The sequence below is a fragment of the Trichosurus vulpecula genome, chromosome 5 (genome assembly GCF_011100635.1).
Source record: "Trichosurus vulpecula isolate mTriVul1 chromosome 5, mTriVul1.pri, whole genome shotgun sequence".
NCBI classification, from domain to species: domain Eukaryota; kingdom Metazoa; phylum Chordata; class Mammalia; order Diprotodontia; family Phalangeridae; genus Trichosurus; species Trichosurus vulpecula.
In genome coordinates this window covers 281800066-281827967 of record NC_050577.1, presented here as the reverse complement: position 1 = coordinate 281827967, position 27902 = coordinate 281800066, and the positions used below count along the sequence as shown (strand labels likewise).

The 27902-nt window shown below is 37.4% G+C and overlaps 1 protein-coding gene across 1 annotated transcript in view; it reads right to left on the bottom strand.

Annotated features, from left to right (window-relative positions):
* Nucleotides 1–27902, bottom strand: part of FAR2 (fatty acyl-CoA reductase 2) — an 82825-nt gene that overhangs the window by 13728 nt on the left and 41195 nt on the right. Inside the window, exons 4-7 of the mRNA XM_036759381.1 lie at nucleotides 18498–18675; nucleotides 16456–16500; nucleotides 12232–12350; nucleotides 8444–8511 (exon numbers count right to left, since the gene is read on the bottom strand). Of these exons, the coding sequence (XP_036615276.1) occupies nucleotides 8444–8511; nucleotides 12232–12350; nucleotides 16456–16500; nucleotides 18498–18675 (410 nt within the window). The remainder of the gene's footprint in view (nucleotides 1–8443; nucleotides 8512–12231; nucleotides 12351–16455; nucleotides 16501–18497; nucleotides 18676–27902) is intronic.

Genomic DNA, 27902 nt, shown 5'->3' with positions numbered 1-27902 from the left:
TAAGTTCTATTATGGTAATACAACACCAAATTAGTCGGAATACATGCAATATCACACAAGTGAAAGCAAATAACAGTATTTATTGCACTTTTAAATGATGAGGTCCCCCCTTTCAGAAAACAAAAGAATTTTTTCCTAGTTAATGACAAGAATTAATACCCCAAAATGTGCTGATCCCAACCTCTTCCTCCCCACCCCCTTATTTTTAAAAGACAAAATTGGGTAATTCCCACTATGGACTATAGCATTCAGCTTGTTACTGCCACTAAGCACAAATTCAAGTGGCAACCGGAAAATTCAAATACACGAGAATCCTGTTTAAATATCCAGAATGTGGTCCTTGCTGATAAATTTTTAACTCTAAAACAAATTTGGGAAAAAATGTTATTAAGTTGTTCAGATTTGAGCTGTAATTTCAATTCCTTATATTTTAATGATCTAATCTATTCCTAGAGTCTCAATGATAGAATATTAGGTTACTATTCAGTTTGGCAATAATAATTTATTACAAACCTATTGTGTGTCAATCACTGTGTTAAGCTCTTGGGATACAAGAAGGGCAAAAGACAGTCACTGCCTTTGATAAGTTCACAATCTAATGAAGGAGACTACACACAAACAATATTTAGAATTAAGCTATATGCAGAATAAATAGACAATCAAGGGAGGGAAGACACTAGAATTAAGGGACAGGCTTCCTACTGAAGGTGGGATTTTAGCTGAGACTTGAAGGAATCCATGAAGTAGAGATGAGGAGGGAAAGCATTCCAGGCATGGAGGACAGCCAGAGAAAATGTTCAGAGTTGGGAAAGGTAGTCTCTTGTTTAGAGAACAGCAAGGAGGCCAATATAACAGGTTCAAAGAGTTGGGCTATTCTCCAATCAATGAGTACCCTCTCAATTTCCAATTCTTTGCTCCCACAAAGAGAGATGCTTTTAAAATGTTTGTACATATGGGTCCTTTTCCTCTTTCTTTGGTCTCTTTGGAGTATAGCCCTGGTAGAAACATTGCTGGGTCAAAGAGTATGCACAGTTCAGTAGCTTTTGGCCACAGTTCTATATTGCTTTCCAGAATGTCTGGGCCAGTTCACAGTTCCACCAACAGTGCATTTATCTATCTGTTTCCCCACATCCTCTCTAGAATTTATCATTTTCCTTTTTTGACTATCTGAGGGGTATGAGGCATAATCTCATAGTTGTTTTAATTTTCATTTATCTAATTATTAGGGATTTAGTTCATTTCATATGAATTGTTGATGTCTCAGATTTTTTTCCTCTGAAAACTACCTGTTCATATCATTTGCTCATTTATCAATTGGGGCATCACTCTTATTGTTGTTCTTTTGAATCAGTTCCTTATATATCTTAGAAAGGAGGCCTTTACTAGAGAATCTCACTGTATAGAATCCTCCCTTGTCCCCAGTTTTCTGCTTTTCCTCTAATTTTAGCTGAATTGATTTTGTTTGTGCACAGATTTTTTTAATTTTATATAACCAAAATTGCCTATTTTACTTCCTGGGAGCCTCTCTTTCTCTTTTTTGATCATGAACTCTTCTTCTAGCCATACATCTGACAGGTAATTTCTTCCATGCTCAAATTTATCACCCTTTATGTCCAAATCATGTGTCCATTTGCAGCTTATCTTGTTATGTGGTATAAGAGGTTGGTCTATACTTGGTTTCTGCCATACTGCTTTCCAGTTTTTCCAGCAGTTTTTGTTGTATAGCCAATTGTTGCTCTTCTTTGGTACACAAAACAATAGGCTACTGTGTTTCTTTGCTTCTATGGACTGAATACTTAATCTGTTCCACTAATCAACCTCACTATTTCTTAATCAATGCCACATTTCTTTGATGGGTACAACTTTGTAATATAGGTTGAAATCTAGTACTGCTAGATCCCCTTCTTCCCATTTTTTAAAATTATTCCCTTTACTATTCTTGACTTTTTCTTTCTCCAGATAAATTTTGCTATTATTTTTTTCTAGCTCTATAAAGTGATCCTAGTTTGATTAGTATGGCACTGAATATGTAAATTAATTTATGTAGTATTGTCATTTTTATTATATTGGCTTAGCTTACCCATGAACAATGACTATTTCTCCAATTATTTAGATCAGTATTTATGTAAAGAGTGTTTTTGTAATTGTGTTCATATGGTTTTTCTTGGTGGGGTCCAAGACTATCTGTAGTTATTTAAATGCAATTACTTTTTCTCTCTCTTTCTAATGAGTTTTGTTGGTAATACACAGAAATGCTAATGATTTGTATGTGTTTTTTTAATATCCTAAGATATTACTAAAGTCATTGTTTTTATTTGACTCTGTAGTTCTCTAAGTAAACCAACATATCTGCAAAGAGTGATAATTTTGTTTCTTCTTTTCTTATGCTTACTCAATTTCTGTTTTCTTGTCTTACCGCTACAGCTAGTATTTCTAGGCCATATTGAATATTAATGATGACAGTGGACATCTTTGCTTTACCCTCACCCTATTAGAAACGCTGTAGTTCATCCTTGTTATAGATAATGCTCACTTTTAGTTTTACATAGATACTGTTTATATTAAGAAAATTTCCGTTTAACCCTATGCTTTCTAGTGTTTTCCTTATTTCTACTTTTATAAAGCTGTCATAATAATAGTACTAAAGTGAAGACCTGTCTATGTCACTTACCTGCTCAAAAATATTTAGTGGTTCTCATTTGCCTATAGGGTAACATGGAAATGACTTGCCTATCAATTAAGAGAAACTTAATTGATAATAAAACAGAAAAAAATAATAAAAATAATTCATTAATTAGCTACAACCTATTTTTCTTAATATTACACTTCACAAACTGGTTTATTACTGTTTGCCAAACTTGACATTCCATCTTCCTTCTTTGTTCGTGAGCTTAGACTGTCTCTGATGCCTGGAAATACACTCTTTCCTTATTTTCACCTTCTCCTTGAAACCTGTGCTGATGCTTCTCGTTATTAGTGCTCTCTTCCTCATATTACCTTGTATTTGCTTATCTGCATACACTTGGTATTCCCCAGTAGAATGTTAACTTGTTAAATTTAATTTTAATTTTTGTTTTTCAGTCTCTACCCACCTAACTCCTAAAATAACGCCTTTCACATAGAATTATTAGGTGTTGACATGAAAGCAAAAAATTGCTTTTCTGCAACTTTTACCCATTGTTCCTAGTTCTATTCTCTGGGGCCAAGGAGAAAAGAGGGATTACCCTCTTCTAGTTGACACTCCTTTAAGTATCTGAAAGATAGCTATCATGTTTCCCCTAAGTCTTCTCTTCTTCAAGATAAACATCCCCATTGCCTTTGGTTTTTCTTCATATGGCATAATTGTGTTTGTTTTTTTTTTGGAGGGGGGAAGGCAGGGCAATTGGGGTTAAGTGACTTGCCCAAGGTCACACAGCTAGTAAGTGTGTCAAGTGTCTGAGGCTGGATTTGAACTCAGGTCCTCCTGACTCCAGGGCCAGTGCTCTACTCACTGCCATATGTCATAATCATAAACACCTCATTAGCTTAATTACTCTTCTTTGGACACTCTAGATTTTGGCACCCAGAAACTAACATGCCCTTTTAGATATACTCTCAACAGAATGTAGTATACTAGGACTTTCACTTCCCTAGTCCTGGACACTTTGCTTTTCTTAATGCAACATGACCATTGTAGATTTTTTTGGCTGCCATATATTGCTAACTCATATCAACTCTACAATCCATTAATTCCCAGATCTTTTTCAGATGAACTATTATCACATCTCCCCTATCTTGTACTTGTGAAGTTGATTTTTTTAGCTCAATTACAAAACATTTTTCTTTATTAAATTTCATCTTCAGGCAACATTGTATAGTGAGCGATAACTCACTTAAAGTCAGAAAACTGTTCAGTGCCTGTTTCTGACACATTGGCTCTGTGACCATAGGTAAGTCATTTAACCTTTCCATGCTTGAGGCAACTCTCAAAGACTGCAATCTATGGACAGATTACCAAATTAATAGAGGGTATCTCCACACTGGGCATTCACTATACCAATGAAATTAGGGTCTAGATTTCCTCCCCACCCTCAACCATCTTATTAGATTTGGACTAATTCTAACACGTTAAAGTATGTTGTATCATTTGCAAATTTCATAAGCAAGTCATCTGCCTCACTGATAAAAAATGTTAAACAACACAGAGCCAAACACAAAACCTGTGGACACTCTACCAGAAACTTTACAAGTTGACTAACCTAAATCAAGTCAAACACTTATTAAGCACCAACTGTGGGCCATGTACTGTGCTAAGGAGTGGGACTACAAAAAAAAAGGAAGGGGAACAGCTTCTGCTTTCAAGGTGCTCATAGGGAAGACAACATTCAAACATGTATATACATACATATATGCGAGATAAAATGGAGATAATCTCAGAGATTAGGGGATTGGGAAAGACTTTGTGTGAAAATTGTAATTTTAGATAAAACTTGAAAGAAGCTAGAGAACCCAAGAGGCAGGATGAACAGGAAAGAGTGAAAATGCATTGGAGTCAATACAAGGAACAGTCAGGAGGACAGTGTCACTGGATCATAGATTAAGTGAAAGGGAGAGTAAGGTGTAAGAAGACTGCAAAGATAGGAAAGGGCTAACTTAAGGAAGATCACTTTGATAGCTGAGTGAAGGGTGAACTGGAGTGGAAAGAGAAGAGGCAGGGAGACCAACCAGAATCTTGCAGTAGTTCAGGTGTGCAGTGATGAGGCCTGGTACCAGAGTGGTGGCAGTGTCAGCAAAGAGAAGCAGGGCATATATGAGAGACAGCAGGAAGGTATAATCGACAGAACTTGGCAACCACTTGTGTATGGAGGCGTGAGAAAGTGAAGAGTCAAGGATGAGGCTGGGTGACTGGTAGGATGGTAGCATTCTTGACAGTAAGTGGGAAATTATAAAGAGGGTAGGATTGGGAAGAGAAAGACAATGAGTTATTCAGCCGGTTCTAAATGCATTTGACTGTTATTGCCTAGTTCATATCTTGTCTAAATTCTCTATCTCTTATTCTGTTAATTGAGATATTTCTTTTTTTTTTTTGGAGGGGGAGGGCAGGACAATTAGGGTTAAGTTACTTGCCCAGGGCCACACAGCTACTAAGTGTGTCAAGTGTCTGAGGCCGGAATTGAACTCAGGTCCTCCTGACTCCAGGGCTGGTGCTCTACTCACTGTCCCACCTAGTTGCCCCTGAAATAATTCATATTTAAAAAATATATTCATCAGTTTCATTTCAATTTCTAGTTTTGTTGGCATATAATTGATAAAATAGTTTGTAACAATTTTCTCTGTTTTCTCTTCATTTTTTTCTCCTGAGACCCTACTCTCCTGAATGGTGATTCTGTTTTGTAGACCAGGTCTTCTTAAACTTTTTTCACTTGCAACCCTTTTTCCCCTTTCGGTAGCAGTTTGTTGGTGTTGCATGGCTGGAGTGTATGCTTTGTGTTCTTAAACCAAGGCTGCAGTGAAGTTGTGCCATGCAGCACAGGCAAGCCGTGCCAGAAACACCTCAGATTCATTATGTGTTTAATTTTGAATCAATTTTTGGTTGTTTTGTGTTCAGAAGCCTTTTACTCTTGCCAAATGAGGTCATTACCTACAGTTTAAGAAGCACTATATCTAGACCACCCTTTAAGAGGAGCCACAACCATGCTCACACAGTCATTCCTGATTCAACTTACTCAATGAATTTCTCTCCTTTCCTGTCAGACACCTTGATCACTCTCGAGTACCTTTCCACACACTTCCCTCTCCACTTTCCATCTCCTCTTTATGTGTAGTCTTCCTCCATTAGAATGCAAGCTGGAGTGTAGGAATTATCTGCATTCTCAGAAGTTTACACAGTGCCTAGGACACAGTAATTGCTTAATAAATTCTTAATCTTCTGTTGTGAATTTTCCTTTTTAATTTTTCATTTTAGCAATTTGGTTTTCCTCTCTTTTAAATCAAATGAGCTAGTGGTTTATCTATTTTATTAGTCTTAAGAAAACAACTTTTAGCTTTATTTAACTCAATAGGTTTTGTTTTTTCCTTCAGTTTTATCTAGAGCCTCAATGACAGAATATTAGGTTACTGTTCAGTTAGTATTTATTAAGTGCCTACTGTGTGCCAGCCACTATGCTAAATGTTAGGGATACAAAGAAAGGCAAAAACAATCTCTGCTCTCAAGGAGCTCACCAGTTAATGGAGGAGACATCATGCAAACAATTGTGTACCAACAACAGGATAAAATAGGATAGTCTCAGAAGGAAGGCTTTGAGATTAAGAGGGACTTGGGATTTTGGCTGAGACTTGAAAGAAGCTAAAAGGCAGAGATTAGGAGGGGGAGAGTATTCTAGGCACTGGAGACAGCCAGTGAAAAATGCTGAGTAGGGAGATGGAGTGTTATATGTGAAGAACAGCAAAATCAAAGGAACAGAGAAAGAAACTCAAGACCTAGGAATAGTTTTCCTCTGATTTATATTATTTTAAGAGAAGAAAGAAAAGGCAGAGAAAAGGAAATACACAAGGAAAGAATGAGGAAGTAGAGTGAGGCAATTACTATTTCTTTTAACTCAGGTACACCAAGAGAAAACTATACAAGCATGGAGGAGGCAGAGAGAATGAACTGGAATCTCATGAACCTAATTGTTATCTGAACTAGGAAAAAGAAGGTTGACCACATACTCAGTACGTCAGTGGATTTGATAGAATGCTTTTTCATAACTGTCATAAACATAAAGGGATCTTATATCCTGTATATCTTTCAGTCAATTGTGAAATGATAAAGATGTGTTCCATGTTATGCAAGAGAGTATCTCTTGTGAAAGCTTACTTTTTCCATATTAACACCCTTTGGAGAATGTTCTCTAATTGGGATTAGATAATTATTTGAATAAAAATTTTATGTAAATGGAAAAATAAGCATATTGATCAATAGTTATTTTGTTATTAATAAGGCCTGAATTTTAAAAAAATCATTATTACATATTTACATATACATACATATACCATTTATATGTAATTGACCTGAAAGCTTTGGAGTAAAGTCTTTGACATTTCTGTTGAATTTGAGGTTTCCTTCAAGCCTGTGACCTGTGGAGAATTACAGAGAGCTAGGCTCATCAAATAGTGGCTTCAGGTTCAGATGAAGTAACATAGCTCATTATGTGTATATGTTGTGGGTAGGAGTACTGGTTATATTACTGTCCTCATGCACTCACAAAGCCAGTCACTGAATATAGAATATAGCACGCACACACACAGTTTGAGCAATGACCAAACAGAGGACCTATGATGAAGCACATTACCTATCTCTAGATAAAGAGGTAATAGAGAAACATTTTTTGACATGGTGTTGGTGTGGATTTGTTTTGCTTGACTACTTACTTGTTACAAGGGGTGGTTTTTTTTTCCATTCAGTTGTTAAAGGGGGAAAGGTTTAGAGGGAAAAAGGAGGTTTAGCTATAGTGATATCCAAAAAAGGGGCTATTCTCTCATTTTAAAAGAATACGCAGAAAGGAATAGAAGTAACTAAGATAATTAGGACAGTTTTGAAAGTAATTTGAGAATTTGTAAACTTTTTTTTAAATTAAGTGGTATGAAACGGAGATTCATGGTTTCACATAGAATCTTTTTGTGTTCTGTTGTATGTATGGAAATGCTCATTTGGTGTGTGTGTTAGTATAGAATAAAAAAAATTAAAAACAAAATGACTAAACCTCATAGGAGTCTTTTGGATTTCAACATTACATATTTATCTTTAAGGATCCTCCAATTTTTTTTTCTATTACTAGCTATGAGTTTAATTTTATTAAACCAGAATGTTTTAAACGTTAAGAAATTGTAGAAAACCCAAAACAGACTAAGAACTCCTTGGGGATTCCCCACAAATCAGTCAGAAACGTGTGGAGTGAAGTGGGTCAAAGAATCAAACTTTTCACTTACCTTATAGATCCGTAGTCTAGGAACCAACTAAAGCATTGAGATAGTAGGATAGAGAGACTCTCATTTGGGCCCTCATGGCCACATTACTTCTCTCTAACTAATTTTCTATCACATTCCCTATGGGGGAACGTGTGTGTGTGTGTGTGTGTGTGTGTGTGTGTGTGTGTGTGTGTCCAGCCATGGTCACTCCTCTAATCCTGCAATACCAATTCTTAACTGCCATTAAATTATGCTCTTTAAATGTTACCCTTTTTGTACATTTCCTACACAACAAAAGAGGATAATGAAATGTGCATATGATACAAAATACAGCACTCAACTAATTAAGAAAAGAGGGGAAACCAATTTCATCTGCTCAGGGTCAGGAGTTCTAAGTCAGTCTAGTGTGAATAGAAGCACACATTACTCACTGCTTTGACAAAATGAAAGCATGTTGAAACTATTGCTTGTCCCAAGCAATTTGCGTACCTAGTTGCTGTTCTAGAAAACTTACCCAGTTCTGTCCATAAACAAGGATTGAGACTTCCACTTGTGCAATGATAGATTAAAATGGATTTTGGCCTGAAAAATAAGAGGAAAATTAGAGAAGTGCAGCATTGTAGAGGAGAAAATAAAATCATATCTCAGGAGAAAGTGGTTGTTAATGATAGGCAATGATTTTCAGTGCCTTAGGGTTTCCTATACAAGCCAAGACCATTCTCATTTTCTCCTCTTATATTAGAGTTTATTTTGGTAAGTGAATTAGCAAAATGAAGCTGAGGTGGGAGAGGAAGGGATGTTTGTGGGGCAGACCGATGGGCAATATTTGTTTATGTCAGTTTTATAGTGCTGTAAGATATGCTATGGAGATGAAAACTCTTTCATAGGCTACAGGTACTTGGACATATTTGCAGAGCAAACAATTAGTGTTTTTTCCTGAACGTGATTAAGGCATGTTGTATTGGAAAACATTTAAACATTTGACTTTCCATATGGTAAATGAGATTTTACTTACTACTATAAAATTACCAAAGGGAAAAAAAATGAGGCTATTTGCCATGAACTCCAATTACCCATGTTCCTCATATTCTATCACTCACATGTCTTATGCCATTTTCTTCTCTTTCAACCCTGTCTCACATGATATGAAATGGCCTTACTCCTTGTTCAAGTGTTCCCATTTCATCCTGTCTCCTCCAAAAGATTGCCCCTCTGTCATCCCTGCTCTTTCACTTACTTTCAGCCTGTCCCTCCTTCCTACTGACTACAAACATGCCCATGTCTCTCCTATCCTGATAAAACCCTTGCTTGATCCTCCCATCCTAGCTATCTGTCTCTTCTGCTCTTTGTATCTAAACTTGAAAAGGCTGTCTATAATAGGTGCTTCTACTTCTTCCCTCTCACTCTCTAACAGCTTCTGACATCATTCCACCGAATTACTTTCTCCAAAGTTACTAATAATCTCCGAGCTGCCAAACTTAATGACTTTTCTTCAAACCTCACTCTCCTTGACCTCTCTTCGGCCTTTAGCAGTTCATCAGTCTCTTCTTGATACTGGCTTTCTGGGTTTTGGGGACCACTCTCCCTGGTTCTCCTGCCTGTTTGGCCATTCCTCTGACTTCTTTGCTGGATTCTCTTCTAGATCACACTCTCTAACCATAGGTTTCCCTCAGTGTTTTATTCCTGTGCCCTCCTCTCTTCTCCTTCTATACTACTTGGTAATCTCATCAACTCCCATGGATTTAACTACCATTTCTGTGTTGATTCTCAGATTGACCTATCCTGCCCCAAACTCTTTGCTTGACCTTCAGTATCCCATCTCCCCTTGTCACTCAAACTGGAGCTCACTATGTCCGAAACAGAACCTATCATCTTTCCCCCAAACCGTAGCCTTCTCCCTCTACCTTCCTTATTAGGCAACACTATTCTCTCAGTCCCTGAGGATCACAGCCTAGGAGTCTTCATAGATTCCTCACCATCTCTCACCACCCCCATATCAAAGTTATTTCTAGTCAATTTTGCCTTTTTGATATATCTCAAATATGTCCCCTTCTCTCCGCTGACTCTGCCACCACTCTAAGGCGGGTACTCATCACCTCATGCCTGGGTTATTGCAAAAGCCTGCAGGTGGTCCTTGCCTCAAGTCTCTCCCCATTCCAATCCATCCTTTATTCTGCCACTGAAGTTATTTTCCTAAAGCACAAATCCAACAATGCCACAAACATACTCTGCCGCTTTACTCAGTAAACTCCATTGACTTCTTATTGCCCCCAGAACCAAATACAGAATACTGTTTGGCATTTGACTTTTTGACCAGCTAAGTGGATAGAGTCCTGGGCCTGGAGTCAGGAAGACTCATCTTCCTGAGTTCAAGTTGGGCTCAGACACTTACTAGCTATATGACCCTGGGTAAGTCAATTAACCCTCTTTGTCTCAGCTTCCTCATCTGTCAAATGAGCTGGAGAAGGAAATGGCAGATTAATATCTTTACCAATAAAACCCAAATGGGGTCATGAAGAATTGGACACAACTTAAAAAACAACTGAAGAACAACAATATTTGATTTCTTAAACTCAGTATATCCAAAACTGAACTCATTATCTTCTCTCTGAATCCTCTTCCATTCCTACCTTTCCAAATACTGTAGAAGGCAGCACTGTTCTCCTCAGGTTTGCAATCTAGGAGTTCTCTTAGATTCCTCAATATCTTTTACTGCCACCACCACCCTCATTCCCCATATCTAATCTATTACCAAGTCCTGTTGATTTCATCTTTTACAATATCTCTGAAATATGAATATGCCCCCTTCTCTCCTTTGACACTACCACTACTCTAGTGCAGGCCATCATCACCCTATACTTGGATTATTGCAGTAGCAAGTTTTTCCATTCTAGTTCATCCTCTATTCAGCCACTAAAGTGATTTTGTAGGTCTGATCATGTCAGTCCACTCCCCCTTCCCCCCACATTCCTTTTCCACTCCAGTAAACTCCAGTGGCTTCCTATTGCCTCCAAGAGCAAATATCAAATGCTCTATTTGGCATTCAAAGCCCTTTATAACCTAGCTTTTTCCTTCCTTTCTATTCTTCTTACACCTTATTCCCTAACATTTATTCTTTGATCCAGTGACACTGGCCACCTGGCTGCTTCAAGAACAAGACACTCCACCTCTCTGCTCCAGGCATTTTTTCTGGCTGTCCCCCATGTCCTCCTCCACTCTGACTGTTGATCTCTCCAGTTGCCTTTAAGTCCTAACTAAAATCTCACCTTCTAGAGCTTCCGCAACCCATCTTAATTCAAGTGCTTTTCCTCTGTTAATGATTTCCTAATTTATCCTATACATAGCTTGCTTTGTATATATTTGTTTGCATCTTGTCTCCCCTTTTGGATTGTGAACTCCTTAAGGGTAGGAACTGTTTTTTGCTTATTTTTGTGTCCCCAGTGGTTAGCATAGTACCTGGCACAAAGTAAGTACTTAAGGTTGATTGATTGGCTCATAGAGCCAGATAGACAAATAATAAACAAATAAATTCTAGTAACAAAGTTCCCTATACATGCCACTAAGAAGCTAATTTCTACTGCGAAGCTAATTTTTGAAATGCCCCATTCTGCCCTCACATCTTAACTTCCCTATAAGAAAGGAAGATCCTTTTGGGAATCATAGTCTTATTACAGGTGCATTGGGTTTAGAATCATATGGTTTGCTTTTTTAGCCTCTGCGTCTGTGCTCAATAGCTGTGTGGCCTTATACAAATCACTTAACCTCTCTCTGAGCCTCAGTTTTGTCATCTTTAAAATGGGGATAATATTAAATCAAGCATATAAGTTAATAAAGTAAATTATAATTAAAATATTAATTTATAATAAAAATTAATAACTAATGCAATGAGGATCACTACCTTACAGGAGAAGAAAGCACTTTGTAAAAATATAAAGCATTATATAACATGAGAAGTTTATACTAATTTTTGCAAAAAAAATTGTAAAGAATATTTTACTGAAGCTATCTAATTTCGCTAACAAAGCACTCTGATTATTTTGCACCTGACAAAAATAAAACAGTAACCAGCAGGAACCAGAAGATTTGTTGGAAAGCTTAAATATTTCATGACCATGTGAATAAAACCTTTATAAGGCACTCTGGTACATATAGTACTGTACTCAGTCCTTTAAAAAAAAGACAGGCTTAATAGACACCATTCCTAAGACTTCAGTTCTTCTATTAGAAAATCTCCTTTATTTTAAAATGCATCTAACACATTAATCTTCCTTGTCACCAGTATTACCAGAAGCACATCCATACCTGTGAACTGCAGTGTGCCACCCTACTGCCAGGGTGAGGTTAATGACTAGATCCACTGGGACCACATCTGCCACAGCTCGTGGAGTGGCCTTTATAGCCCGTAGAAACCCTTTCCCAGCCTGCACAATGGATAAGAACTTAAAGTCAGATTTTCAGTCAGTGTTGTAACCCAAATAGCTATACATTCAGTTTTCAAAGTCTCACTTGAATAGTCTTTGGTACTCCTAGGCACTGACTAACTTCCCCTTTGCCCTTAAGATCAAATCTAAATTGCTCATCCAGTATAGAATAAGTTGACAGATTGCTGGGCTTTGAGTCAGGAAAACCTGAGTTCAAATCCTGCCCTTGACACTACAGGCACAGTCAATGAAGCTATTTCCTCATCTATAAAGTGGAAACAGTAACATCCACAGTTGAGAGGCAACGTGGTGTCAGGAAGACCTGGGTTCAAGCCCTAGTTCTGACACACACTGACTGTCTGACCCCAGGGAAGTCATTTAACTTTTCATTATCTTAGGTTAGTGCTCTAATACTATAATTTGCAGAGCAGGTACAAATCTGCATTGATAGAGTGTATTTTCTCACTGGAAATTCCATATGGCAGTAAAATCAGAGGTCCAGTTTAAAAAACAACAGCGATACAAAACAACACACCCATAGAATTGACTTCACTGTTTTTGTGAGGCTGTAATAAAATGATGTATGTAAAGTGCTTCTCAAACTTCAAGGTGCTACGGAAGTGCAAAGTATTATTATCTTAGATTTAAAGATTTTCTCTAATCTAGCATCTATCCAACCTTATCTTCTACTATTGCCTAATATGAACCCTCTTCTAAAGGTGCTAAGTATTCATGTAGTTCTCCTTACCTGGAATGTTCTCCCCAACCTCTAAATTTCTCTAAATTCTATCCATCTTTCAATCTGTCTCAAGGCTCATCTTGTCCATAAAGCTAATAGCTTTTAGGCTACATTGGTCTCTGTCCTTCCCACAACTCTTACTGTCAAATTTGTGTGGGCTAGGGATGTCTCAAACTTAACATATCCAAAACTGAATTCATTATCTCTCCTCCCACCACAATTTTTCCCTCTTCCAGTCTTGGCTATTTTTGTCAAAGGCATCACAATTCTTCCACTCTCCAAAGTTTTTAACCTTAATATTATCCTTATATCCTTTTTCTCTCTTGACCCAATCAGTTGCTAAACCTTGCTGTTTATACCTTCATTATATCTCTGGTATCTGGCCCATTTTCTCTACATATAGCTGCCACCTCATCACCTCTTGCCTGTATTATTGCAGCCTCCTGTTTGGTCTCCCTGCTTCATGTCTCACCATTCTGGCCCATTCTACACAGTGCTGCCAAACTGATTTTCCTTAAGTGCAACTTTGACCATGTTATTTCTGTACTCAATTCTAGTGCCTCTCTGTTGCCCCCAGGAGAAAATATAAACTCATGTTTTTCTTTTAAAGCCCTTCATAACCTGACTCTAAACTCTCTTTTCAGCTTTATTTGTACTCCTCTCACATTCTGTGAGACCAGCCATACTGGTCTTCACTCTCTTCCTCAGACATGACCCTCTTCCTATCTCTGTGCCTTTGCACAATGTGCTTGGGAGATACCTCACCTTTGCCTTAGAATCCCTTTCTTCCTTCAAGTTACAACTCAGGTTTCTACCTAAAGTCTATCCTGGTCTCCTCAGCTGCTAGTTTCCTCCCTCCCCAAATGCCTTGTATTTAATTACCCTGCATTTATTTTCTTTATATTTGTTTTGGATATGTTTATATATATATATACATATATATATATACATATACATATATATACATATATGTATATGTCTTTGTTGTCTTCCCTATCAGAGGTCCTTACTAGCTGTGTGACCTTGTTTGCCTCAGTCCCCTCATCTGTAAAATGAGCTAGAGAAGGAAATGGCAAACCACTGCAGTGTCTTTGCGAAGAAAACTCCAAATGCAATCACAAACAGTTGGACGTATAGGAATTATATAGGTCCTGGCAGGTAAAAAATATTTCACTGATTCCTAATATACTGCCCAGAATACGTTGGTGTTTAATAAATGCTTGCTGATTAATAACATTTTTATTCCATGACCCATTTCTCCTCAAAAAGATTTAAAGTTCTTTGAAGGTAGGGACCATGTAATGTCTTGGTTTTGCATTCCCACTGTGAGTAGCACAGTGTTGATCACTTAGCATGAAAAGTAATGTGGTGTAGTAGAAGAGAGTTGGACTCTCAGTCCAGCTGAGCTTTGGAACACCTGGGTTCAATCCTGGCTCGGACACTTATTCACTTGTTAGTCATTTGTTAGTCAGTCAGTCATTTTCAGTTGCATTTGGACTTTTCTTGGCAAAGATACTGGAGTAGTTTGCCATTTCCATCTCTAGCTCATTTTACAGGTGAGGGGACTGAGGCAAACAAGGTCGAACAGCTAGTAAATGTCTGAGGCCGGATTTGAACTCATGAAGATGAGTCTTCCTGACTCCAGGCTCAGTGCTCTATCCACTGTACCACCTAGCTGCCCACTTATTGACTAGCTACATGATTATTCACAAGCAGCAACCATTATAGGCTTCAGTTTTCTTTTCTATAAAATGGAGTTATTAATAATTATACTATTTTATCAGGTTGTTGAGGAGGGTCCTTATAAAATTTAGTGTTGGACAGATGTGAGTTATTGTTATTATTGTAGTAGGTACTCGTAAATACATGTTAAACTTGAACTGAATTTAAACTGAAGTGAATTGGAGCCTAAAAGACAAATATTGCTACCTGATGACAGACCACCATACTGGCCAAGGAAACCACTGAAAGTGTTCCTAGAAATGGTGTGGATGAAAAATATTCATTTTCAGGCCCCTGGTGATTTGTCCAGAAGGGAGCCTAGGAGATCCTGGAACCACATGTTCTTCATTTCTACTTTTGCCACTAGGTAGTTGGAATTTGTTCTTCAGCTGAATTTATTTAGTGAAAAGTTGTTGAATTTAAAGAGTTTAAAACCTGACTTGAGAGAAACATCTTCTCTGACTAGAGAGATTCAATATCCAATATTGCCTCTCCCTAAAATAGATTGCTTTCAAACATAAAATAGTAAAAGTAGGCCCTGTTGCTTCTCCTTAAAATAGTTTTAAAACAAAGAATGGCAAAGTAGTCAGAAATGTAAAATAATAGGATTCACATTAGTATTTCTGGCAGTCCTGGACCCTTCTGGGTGAAAATAGTTGCTCTTTGGAAAGTTCAAAACCAGGAATGAGCACAAAAGTATTAAGATCTGAATCTGGAAACCTACCACTTCAGAGGCTCCTTATGACAATCCCGGGGGCAGAGCCAAAGTACAATAAAATCATAGCATGTTAGAACTGGAAAACCATCAAGTCCAGCTCCCTTATTGTATAGATGAGGAAATTGAGATACAGAGGTGTTAAGTAACTGCTGAGGTCATAATTGCTAGGAGTTGAATTAGAAGCCAGGTCTCTTAATTTTTAGTCCTATTTTATCAGCCATTCTATCCTGTGTTAATAATACTCTTAAAATATATAACATTTCAAGTAAAAATATGGATATACATTGTCAGAAATTTTCTTAATCAGTTAAATTCTTGTCTAAAATACATTATAATTTCTATTTCCCATTTGCAAAATGGGGGCAATATGTTCCAACCAATGTTAGTGAAATGATATGTATATATTATGTAAATAACATGTATATGCAAACACATGTATTTGTATATGTGTATTATACACATGTATTTGTATATACACATATATAATGTATTTATGTATGTATTATAGATATACATGTATTTATATATACATTACATATTGTATACTGTATACACATTATATATATATTATGTGTGTATATCTATATATTTTACTAACATTGGTTGGAACACATTTATATATACTATATGTATGTGTATACATAGACTCTGCTTTCATAGTATTGTATATCCTATATTTAGTATATAAATATTTTCTCTATATAACATATATTAAATATAGTATATACACATACATATACACATATACATATACACACACATACCCACACACACACACACACACACACACACATATATATATATATATATATATATATATATATATATATATATATATATATATATATATATATATATATATGCTACTACTATTACTCCTGCTTAAATCTTAGAGAAACAAATGATTGTTTCACCATTATACATACTGCAATAATGAGTCCACTTGGTCCATTTAAGTTATCCACCCAACCCTGAAAAAGAAAGTTTTGTATTTTACACAAAGCATGATCTGTGAGATTTTATTTTTTCTGAAAATATAAACAACTTCAAGGCATGCACTAGCTTTGTCAGTTCCCACCAAGCCAGGGAGTTTAAAAATTCTATAGAACTGAATCTCAAAGGATGTAATTTTAGTATAGGCACTTGGGGGCATTAGAGAGAAAATTTGTCTTAAGCTGTATAGAAGCATTTTATGGGGGGTTAGTACTAAAGGCTTTTTTAGTCAAAATTATCCTTCGTAATCCATTAAATTGCCCATAAAATAGAGTATAGTATTTTTAAACAACTGAAGCTAGAAAGGGAGTAGGGTAGATTTAAAGTAGGGCAGTCTGCATCATAGTTGATGGATCTAGGATGATTATTATGGAAACAATTTATTATGAATTTTATTTACAGCCAGCTAAGCTATTGATCAGGAGAAAGGGCTAAACTAGGACTTCCAATCAAAAGGAAGTAAACAAAAACAGGTAAATACTTGGTTGGCAGGAAAATTTATGATTGGGGAAAAATACTATCAAAGGGCATTCATATGTAAGTATATATACTATACTGTAAAGTGAATACCCCATCACATAAAGGTTTCTTCTTCCTGTTTCATCATGAAGCAAGAGAGGATACAAGGAAGTCAAAGGGAAACACATCAAGGAACTTTTAGCTGACCAGGAAAGCTTGTAAAGCCACTTGAGATTTTACCTCTTACTGCTTTTATCAGCCTAAGCTAAATGAAAAACAAAACAAACAAAAAAACTATAGATACTGTGAATAGGAGAATTTAGAGTCACACTTGGTCCTGAAAGATATATATATATATATATATTTATGTATATATAAATTCACCTACGTTAAATGCCATATGATGTGACTCCATTGTTCTTATGATGTGGCTACATTGTTCTTAGTCATTAGATCAATGGAAGACTTCAAGTCACTTGCTCTTTCATGTGCATCCTACACACACCCTACATATGTACATATGTATGTATACACATGCATATATATCTATATTTTTTAAAGGTGTATTTTCCCAACATCTCAAAACAAAACTCACCCCTGTAGGTCATGGAAACTTTCTTTTGAAACTCAAGGGAAGTAAATAAACCACACCCCTTTCATTTAAAATTGTTGTTTCCATATTGAGATGCCCCACACTGGGGCTTGGAGTGAAGCTAAAAGTCATAAGCTGATTATTAAAATTGCTACATTCTTGAAACTGGTCCAGTTCAAGCTAGTGACCTTCGAGTCTCTCAGGACTGCTTCAACTTAACAGTCCATTCCCATGAGCAGTGGTCCTGTGGAGTCCATACTGAGTTCAAGACAGATAATTTGGCTAGTGGGAAGAATAATGAACCAGGATGTGGATAGAAGCCTGGATTCTTGTTGTAGGTTTCCCACCAACTACCTTGGCCCACAAGTATTTTGGTCTTGGACAAATCAACTAATCTTTTTCTGTCTTAGTTTTTTGAGACATGAAACCTCATAGATTGCAGCGACCATAGAATGAAAACATAAGAGCATATCTTGAAAGGTATAGAGTACCATGCCATGTATCAGTATTCCCAATCTAATGCACAGAGTAGTGCTGTGTCTTCTTTTTTTCACTTATAACACCTCTTTATTCCCTAGAATTTGAGGTTGGTGACACAAAAGTAATCCCAGTGCTATCCTATCCTGGACAACCTGAGTCCAGGAGCTCCTTGAGACTGGCGAAGGAATAATGTGGGGAGTTGACCCCAACTAAGGCCACTGTCAGTATTGGGAGTGCCCTTCCCAGAGGATCCCCAGGCAAAAATTCCTATATCCATCCATTAGGATTTTGCTTGAACTGGATCAGTGTTCAGAGCAAGTCCATCTCGTTAAGTTCCTTGAGATATCTCTTAGACCCCGAGCAGGAAAGAAGGCTGTCAAAGTAAAATGAATCTGGAAGCATCAGGAAGCAAAACTAGGAAACCGAAGGAGTGGGTAGGCTTACTGGAAAAGGCTCCTGCCAGCTAGCTCCAACAATGGATGGTCTTATGATGGCAACATTTAAATTCCCACATTCTTGAAGCACCACCATCTCTCCCAAGGCCTTGGTATATGTATAAGTGTTGGGACGATTCTCAATCAACTTGGGTGTGATTTCTTCAATGATTGAATCATCTAACCACCTGGAGGGCAAGGAAAGTTAAAAAAAAAATCTATTGGTATCTATTAAACAGATTAAGAAGAAAATAGTAGGTACCTTCAGGAAATCAGCGGAGGAAGGATTGCTAGCATTTATATAGTGATATAAGGTTTGTGAAGCACTTTACAGATATTATCTCATTTTGTTCTCATGACAGCCCTAGAAGATAGATACTATTATGATATCCATTTTAGAAAACAGAGGTTAAGTGACTTGCCTAGGTTCATACTGTTGTTCATCCTTCATTTTCTTTTTTTTCTCATTCTTTTTTTTTAATATGTGATTTTCTTTTAAATTTAATTTGTTTAATAATTTAGTTTTCAGCATTGATTTTCACAAGAGTTTGAATTACAAATTTTCTCCCCATTTCTACCTTTCCCCCACTCCAAGATGGCGTATATTCTGGGTGCCCTGTTCCCCAGTCAGGACTCCCTTCTGTCACCCCACTCTCCTCCCATCCACTTTTCCCTTCCTTTCTTGTAGGGCAAGATAAATTTCTACGCCCCATTGCCTGTGTATCTTATTTTCTAGCTGCATGCAAAAACTTTTTTTGTTTGTTTTTGAACATCTGTTTTTAAAACTTTGAGTTCCAAATTCTCTCCCTTCCCACCCTAAGAAGTCAAGCAATTCAACATAAGCCACATGTGTATCATTATGTATAACCCTTCCACAATACTCATGTTGTGAAAGACTAACTATATTTTGCTCCTTCCTAACCTGTCCCCCTTTATTGAATTTTCTCCCTTGACCCTGTCCCCTTTTGAAAGTGTTTGTTTTTGATTACCTCCACCCCCATCTGCCCTCCCTTCTATCATCCCCCCTTTTTTTATCTTCTTCCTCCTTTTTTCCTGTGGGGTAAGATACCCAATTGAGTATGTATGGTATTCCCTCCTCAGGTCAAATCTGATGAGAGCAAGATTCACTCATTCCCCCTCCCCTGCTCCCTCTTCCTTTCCAACGAACTGCTTTTTCTTGCCACTTTTATACGAGATAATTTACCCCATTCTATCTCTCCCTTTCTCCCTCTCTCAATATATTTCTCTCTCATCCCATAATTTGATTTTATTTCTTTTAGATATCTTCCCTTCATCTTCAACTCACCCTGTGCCCTCCCTCTCTCTCTCTCTCTCTCAATATATATATATATATACACACACACACATACATATATACATACACACTCACATATACATATATATATATAAACATATATATATGCATATTCCCTTCAGCTACCCTAATACTGAGGTCTCATGAATCATACACATCATCTTTCCATGTAGGAAGGTAAACAAAACAGTTCAACTTTAGTAAGTCCCTTGCAATTTCTTTTTCTTCTTCTTTTTCTTGATTACCTTTTCATGCTTCTCTTGATTCTTGTGTTTGAAAGTCAGATTTTCCATTCAGCTCTGGTCTTTTCACTGAGAAAGCTTGAAAGTCCTCTATTTTATTGAAAGTCCATATTTTGCCTTGGAGCATGATACTCAGTTTTTCTGGGTAGGTGATTCTTGGTTTTAATCCTAGCTCCATTGACCTTTGGAATATTGTATTCCAAGCCCTTTGGTCTCTTAATGTAGAAGCTGCCAGATCTTGGGTTATTCTGATTGTGTTTCTACAATACTCAAATTGTTTCTTTCTGGCTGCTTGTAGTATTTTCTCCTTGACCTGGGAGCTCTGGAATTTGGCAACAATATTCCTAGGAGATTTCTTTTTGGGATCCTTTTGAGGAGGCAATTGGTGGATTCTCTCAATCTCTGTTTTTCCCTGTGGCTCTAGAATATCAGGGCAGTTCTCCTTGATAATTTCTTGAAAGATGATATCTAGGCTCTTTTTTTGATCATGGCTTTCAGGTAGTCCAATAATTTTTAAATTCTCTCTCCTGGATCTATTTTCCAGATCAGTGGTTTTTCCAATGAGGTACTTCACATTGTCTTCCATTTTTTCATTCCTTTGGTTCTGTTTGATAATATCTTGATTTCTCATCAAGTCACTAGCTTCCACTTGCTCCAGCCTAATTTTTAAGGTAGTATTTTCTTCAGTGGTCTTTTGGACCTCCTTTTCCATTTGGATAATTCTGCCTTTCAAGGCATTCTTCTCCTCATTGGCTTTTTGGAGCTCTTTTGCCATTTGAGTTAGTCTATTTTTTAGGGTGTTGTTGTCTTCAGTATATTTTTCAGTATTTTTTTGGGTCTCCTTTAGCAAGTCATTGACTTGTTTTTCATGGTTTTCTCGCATCCTTCTCATTTCTCTTCCCAATTTTTCCTCTACTTCTCTAACTTGCTTTTGCAAATCCTTTTTGAGCTCTTCCATGGCCTGAGACCAGTTCATGTTTTTCTTGGAGGCTTTTGTTGTAGGCTCTTTGACTTTGTTGACTTCTTCTGTCTGTATGTTTTGGTCTTCTTTGTCACCAAAGAAAGATTCCAAAGTCTGAGACTGAATCTGGGTGTGTTTTTGCTGCCTGGCCATGTTCCCAGCCAACTAACTTGACCCTTGAGTTTTTCAGCAAGATATGACTGCTTGTAGAGTTAAGAGAACTATGTTCCAAGCTTGGGGGGATGCGCCAGCTCTGCCACACCAGCCCTCCTCCTTCCCCAAGAACCCCCAACCCGGACTGGACTTAGATCTTCAGCAGGTTCTTCACTCCTGCTCTGATCCACCACTTAATTCCTCCCACCAGGTGGGCCTGGGGCTGGAAGCAACTGCAGCTGTAGTTCTGTAGCTGCCCCACCTCCACTGTCCCAGGGGTGGTGGCCGAACCGCGAACTCCTTTTTTCACTCTGTCCCCAGCATCTTTTCCCACTCACCTTCTCTGTTGTCTTTGGTGTTTGTGGGTTGAGAAGTCTGGTAACAGCTACAGCTCACTGATTCAGGGCGCTAGGGCCTGCTCTGCCTGGCTCCTGGTCTGGTTGGTCCGTGCCGCCCATGCTGGGCTCTGCTCCGCTCCCAGCTCTGTGTGAGATAGACCTCACCCAGAGACCCTCCAGGCTGTCCTGGGCTGGAGCCCTGCTTCCCTCTGCTATTTTGTGGGTTCTGCAGTTCTAGAATTGGTTCAGAGCCATTTTTATAGGTTTTTGGAGGGATGTGGTGGGGAGCTCACGCAAGTTCCTGCTTTCCAGCCACCATCTTGGCCGAGTGTCCATCCTTAATTTTCAAAGAAGACTAATGACACAGAGGGGTGATATCTTGACTTTCCTGTGAATTGGTTTTAAGTGAGGCAGAATTGTACAAAATTGTCAGCCTCGCTTTCTCTTCCAGAATCATCAAAGTCGAGTGGCAAGACAAAAAGTCTAGACAACTGCTGATGTACTGGAATGCAGTGGATGACCTTGGCATCTTTGATGTCTGACCAAGGTATAAGCACTCTGCAATGCCTGTTTCAGTTGCCTCCATGGCTGTTGGAACAAATTGTTCTCGTCTACTGGTTCAACCAGGAGAAGTCTTCACATGCTTGGGGTAGATGTGCCCCTAACTCACCAATGGGTTTGAGCGAGGCCTATTGGTTACTCTCAACTTGGTTTAGCTCATCTGCTGAGACAGTTTTACTGGGGTGTGGCTACTGTGCGTGCTACCACTTCTTGGAGCCACAAGTGAGAGTTGGGTGACAGGTAGACAGCAAAGATGAATGAGTAGCCCTGAAAAGGGCTCACCAAGCTTCTTCATAGCTCCTAAATGTCTGAGGCTAGATTTGAATTTAGGTCTTCCCGACTTCTGATACAGCACTCTATCCATTGTACTACCTGTCTGAGTTCTGAGATTCAGAGCTTTGCTATATCAGTTTTGGGTAATGGAGAGTAGAGTTATTAATGTTGTTGGCAAAGCCTTTCTTTATATTATTGCTTCTACCTAGTAAGTTCTCCCAGGTCTTGCTCTTTCTGGAAAATGGCTGAGATAAATCTTGTAAATATCTATCACTCATTCTCTAACTCTCTATAGTTTTTATTGCCCATAACATAACAATAATAATAGCTATATAGTGGACAACTTGAGAGTCAGAAAGACTTGAGTTCAGATCTAGATCTTAGATACTAATTGTGTGACCCCTGGGCAAGTCATTTGACTTCTATGTCTCTCAATTTCCTCATCTGTTAAGTGGGGGAAAGTAATAGCACTTATTGTGAGGCTCAAATGACTTAATATATGTAAAGTACTTTGCAAAGTGTTATATAAATGCTAGCTGCCTCATAACATCTATTTTGATTGAGACCATTCGGTTAAAACTATTATTACACATTGTCTTAGGATAACAGAATAACAGATTTTGAGCTGGAAGGTTTCAGAAGTCTAACTTGTCTAACCTCTTCATTTCACAGATGAAGATACTGAATCCCAGAGGGAGCAAACATAGTGCAATAGAAAAGCCCCTACATTTTTTTAAAAGACATCTGTCATTTAAAAGTTTGCAGTGTATTTTGCATATATTATCTTATTTGAGCTTCATAATAAAATAGTACTTATAGGTATTAACAGTAATCTTTAACAGATGAGAAAACTGAGGCTAAGTAATTTGCCCTTGCACACATAACTAGTAAATATCAGAAATTTGATTTGAATTTAGGTGTTTGTGATTCCAAGGTCAGCATTCTTCTGCCCACCGTATCATGCTGCCCTCCCAGAGGACCTCAGTTTGAGGTGTGTGATGTTGGAAAAGTCACCTTCTCTGGGCTACCATATTCCTAAAATACATGTTGGACCATGACTCTTCCCTGATCCAGATGCCTCAGTGGCTTTATATTGCCTTTAGGCAATATAATAAAATACTCCTCACTTTGGCATTTAAAGCCTTTTATAATCTGATTCCAACATATCTTTCCAGACTAATTTCACATTACTCTCCCTCCCCATGCAGTCTATATTCTAGTGAATTGACCTACTTGATATTTTATAAATATGAGATTCCAAATCTTACCTCCATACCTTGGTTGTCTCCTTTGCTTGGAATACCCTTGCTTCTCAGCCCCTTCTCTTGTAATTATTAGCTCCCTTTAAGACCCAGTTTATGTCACCTTCTAAATAATGTGACAAAATGATCCCTCCAGTTGTCAGGCTCTCTATAATTCAGCTCTTTGCTACATTTCCAGTCTTCTTGAAACTTATTTCCCTCTACATACTCTGCTATCCAGTGACATCGGGCTTCTTGCCACTCCTTGAACAAGACTCTCTTCTCTTGACTCTGCATTTTCACTGGTTGTCCTCCATGCTGGAACACACTCTCTCTCCTCATCTCTACCTCTTGGCTTCCTTAAATCTCAGCTAAAGTCCCATCTTCTGTGTAAGACGCCTTTTTCAGTCCTCAATTTTCATGCCTTTCCTCTGAGACTTTATCCTGACTTGAGACTCACAGACAGGAAACAGAACCATAGAATGCTAGAGTTGAAATGAGATTGCCTAAATTTCAATCATGACTCTACTATTTACTACCTTTCATGTCCCCTGACAAGTTACTAAGAATCATAGAATTGTTGAATCCAACTCCCACTAGCCACTTTACAGATTGGATTTCTAGAAGGGCTACTTGGACCATACCAAAAAAAAATGGAAGGGCTACTTGGGTTCTAAGGTGTAACTCTGTGGGTGGTTACTCTTACAACTGTACCTCATGAGCTCCTACTGCTGTGTTTCTCACAATTAGCCTCTAGATATAACTGGTTCTTAGCAAAGGCATTTACACAAATAGCATAGCAAGAGCGGCTCTTACAAAACATAATCCCCATAAACTTGTGGTAAGCCAACCCAATATAATAAAAGTGACAACTACCTAAATTAATTTGCTTACTAAGCACCATACTAACCTACTAAAAGTATTTTATAGAGCTAGAAAAAAAATCACAAAATTAATCTGGAAGAACAAAAGGTCAAGAATATCAAGGGAATTAAAAAAATGTGAAGAAAGGAGGCTTAGCAGTACTAGATCTCAAATTTTATTTTAAAGCAGTTATCATCAAAACAATCTGGTACTGGCTAAGATATAGCGGGGTGGATCAGTGGAATAGATTAGGTACACAATGTGTAGTAGGTAAAGACCATAGTAATGACAATCAGGTTTGATAAACACAAAGACCCAGGCTTTTGGGACCCTGGGCAAGTCACATATACTCTTTTTTAATTTGTAAATAGGATAATAGTAATAGCACCTACATCCTAGGGTTTTGTGAGAATAAAATGAAATAATTGTTCTAAAATGCCTAGTATAGCGCCTGGCACATATTAAGTGTCATATAAATGCTAGCCATTATTATTGTTATTATTATTACTACTACCATACCACCTATTCTCATCTGCTGTATATAGTGGAGACCATCCCACAGAGCATGTATGGAGATTGACCTATACCTTGGCTCCTTCTAGAAGGCAAAGTATGCTTTGGCCTCTTGTTAAACTCTCCCTTGGATTTGCCAGTGTGGTCCTCTCTTTCCCCAGCAGCAGTTACAGTAGCTATGAGCACATGGTAATGAGACCATGTGTTTGCCTAGGTGAGCCTGAAACTGGACTGCAAATCCATCGCTCTTTCTTCTGATTTGTATTTCTTTCTATGAGTACAGGAAACTGAAAAGCGACCTTGAAATGTGTGTGTATGTATATGTGTATGTAAGTATGTATGTATATGTGTGTATGTATATGTATGTATGTATTTTACCTTCCCCCCCCCTTCATGAATTTATGAGATCCGGACTCTTGAACTAGGTGCTGGTTATCATACAGTATTCGTGTAAAACTATACCCATCGCAGAGGAGATGTAGATCATAAGGAAAACAAACTATGGATAGCCTAAAGCTTTGAACCTTGAGTTGCTGCATAGATAGTATATAGATCAGAGGTGAACATGAAATACAGTTATCCCTTCCACATTGCGACTTTTCCCATCACAATTTTGATATATTGCAGGTTAGAGTTCTGCAGAAACCACAGATGATACGTGAAGGCCAACGACAAAAAAGTTTAGAAACTCAGAAATGCATTATATATAGTATTGTATAATGTCAATCCAAATTTTATAATAAGGTACTGTAAACATCCTATAAAAGAAAAAGAAAAAATTCAGACTTTTTCTCTAGTACAAAAGGAGGGCCAAAAAATTTAATGTGGATTTTTCAGATTGTAGGGGCATACTACACCTCTAACCTCCTGCCGTGTTGAAGGGATAACTGTATGTATTTAGTAGTTCCACGAGTTTCCTACTCTTATAGAGTTGTCTGGGGGCCTTGAGGGCTTAAGTGACATACTCAGGGGCACACCTCCAGTATTCAGTATGTATGTACCACATATATGTATGTTTGTATGTGTATGTACATATTTGTCTTGTGTATGTACTTATTCTGTTGTGTGTATATACATATATGTATATATATGTATATGTGTGTTTATATATCAATATCTATAGACAGAGAGAAAGAGAGTGCAATCTCCCACCCACTGTAGGGTACTCCTTGAACATCCAGACTACTACTGCCACCTTCGAATGGCAGGATGCTCACTGCAGCAAATTAGCCTGTTTCATTTATGGACAACTTAAATAGGTAGAAAATTATTCATTGTACTGAATTAAAATCTATCTCTTTATAGCTGGTTGAATACCATTTTAATAATCTGTTACGACAATCAAGTCTGATAACAAACATTATGAAATAAAGCAGAGATACCACCTTGCCAACAAAGGTCCCTACAGTCAAAGTTCCATTTTTTCCTTAGTAATGTATGGCTGTGAGAGTTGGATTGTAAGGAAAGCTGAATGCCACAGAATCAACACTTTCAAATTGTGGTACTGGAAAAGATATTTGAGAGTTCCTTGGACATAAAGGAGATTAAATCAGTCAATACTTAAAAAAATTAATTCAGGCTACCCACTGGAAGGTCAGATTCTGAAGCTGAAGTTTAAGTACTTTGGCCAAAAATGAGAAGATGGGATTTAATTGGAAAAGACCCTGATGTTAGGAAAGATTGAAGGTAAAAGGAAATGGCAGAGTTTGAGATGGATAGATAGTGTCATGCAGACAACAAACATGAACTTGGACAAACTTCGAGAGATAGTGGAGGATAGAGAAGGTCCTGGTGTGTTATGGTCTATGGGGTCACAAAGAGTCACAATGACTGAACAACAACAAAAAGCAAAGCATAACCTTAGAATTATAATCAATTTAATTATCTTTGTATTGAAAGACAACAAATTCCCATACTAAAATTATATTGGAGACCTCAATCAATAAACTGTATTGAGACCAAACCATTATCATAGGCTGGAATGTTTGTTGCCCACAGTTGCCTAGACATAACACTATTACATAAAACCTTAAGAACAACCTCTTTAGTAAATATTGACATGCTAAATAACCAAACTCTCCAAGCTACATGGAACCAAAAGATTTAAAAAGATAGAGAGGAAATAACAATCCTATGAGAACAGGATGAAGTACATAGCAACCCTGTTTCCTTGTCACTGGTGATGTACTAAGGCTATTTTCGGTGAGCCTATAGAGGATATTAATAGTCTAACATTTATTCAAGCATAAGTCCCCTAGTTAGTTTATCTATCATTATAATAATTTACAGAATATCAAATATAAAAGAATAATAGGATAGTAACTTCTTCCAGGATGGTTTTATTCTGGACTACATTTAAAAAGATGAGATAAATAATAATATTGCTTTAATAATAATAACTTGTTACAGGATATAAAGGATATAAAGGTTATAAAGGATAGTGAGCTTCTGCTACTTATTTCTAACCACCTGATTATGTCTTTCTAAGTATCTGCTAGGTGCTAACTTTTTGCAACCTATAGTGACATGTTGTATGGTTCCTACCACTTTATTGAATAACCTGCATTAATCTTACAATAATAAAACTCTTGCAGGAATAGGATGAGTTATTTATCACTTATCATCCTGCCTGCAGTTTTTGTCATACTGTGGATGCTGACAGTCACTCTAAAGAAGATAAACTTGCTTTTAATATTTGTATTCAGTTATGAAAATTAAATTACTTTTTATCCTTTGTAATAATTATAATAGCAGGATAGTAACTTGTTCCAGGAATGTTTCTCTCTGAAATCCATTGCATAAGATTATAATGGAATGATGATGATGACAATGATGATGATTATAGCTGACATTCATATAGTCCATACAAAGCATGTCATATACATTATCTTATAAGATTAAAATAGATAAATGCTTCTGTTGCAGAGCTTTGGTTGCAATAGGGTGAATATGGG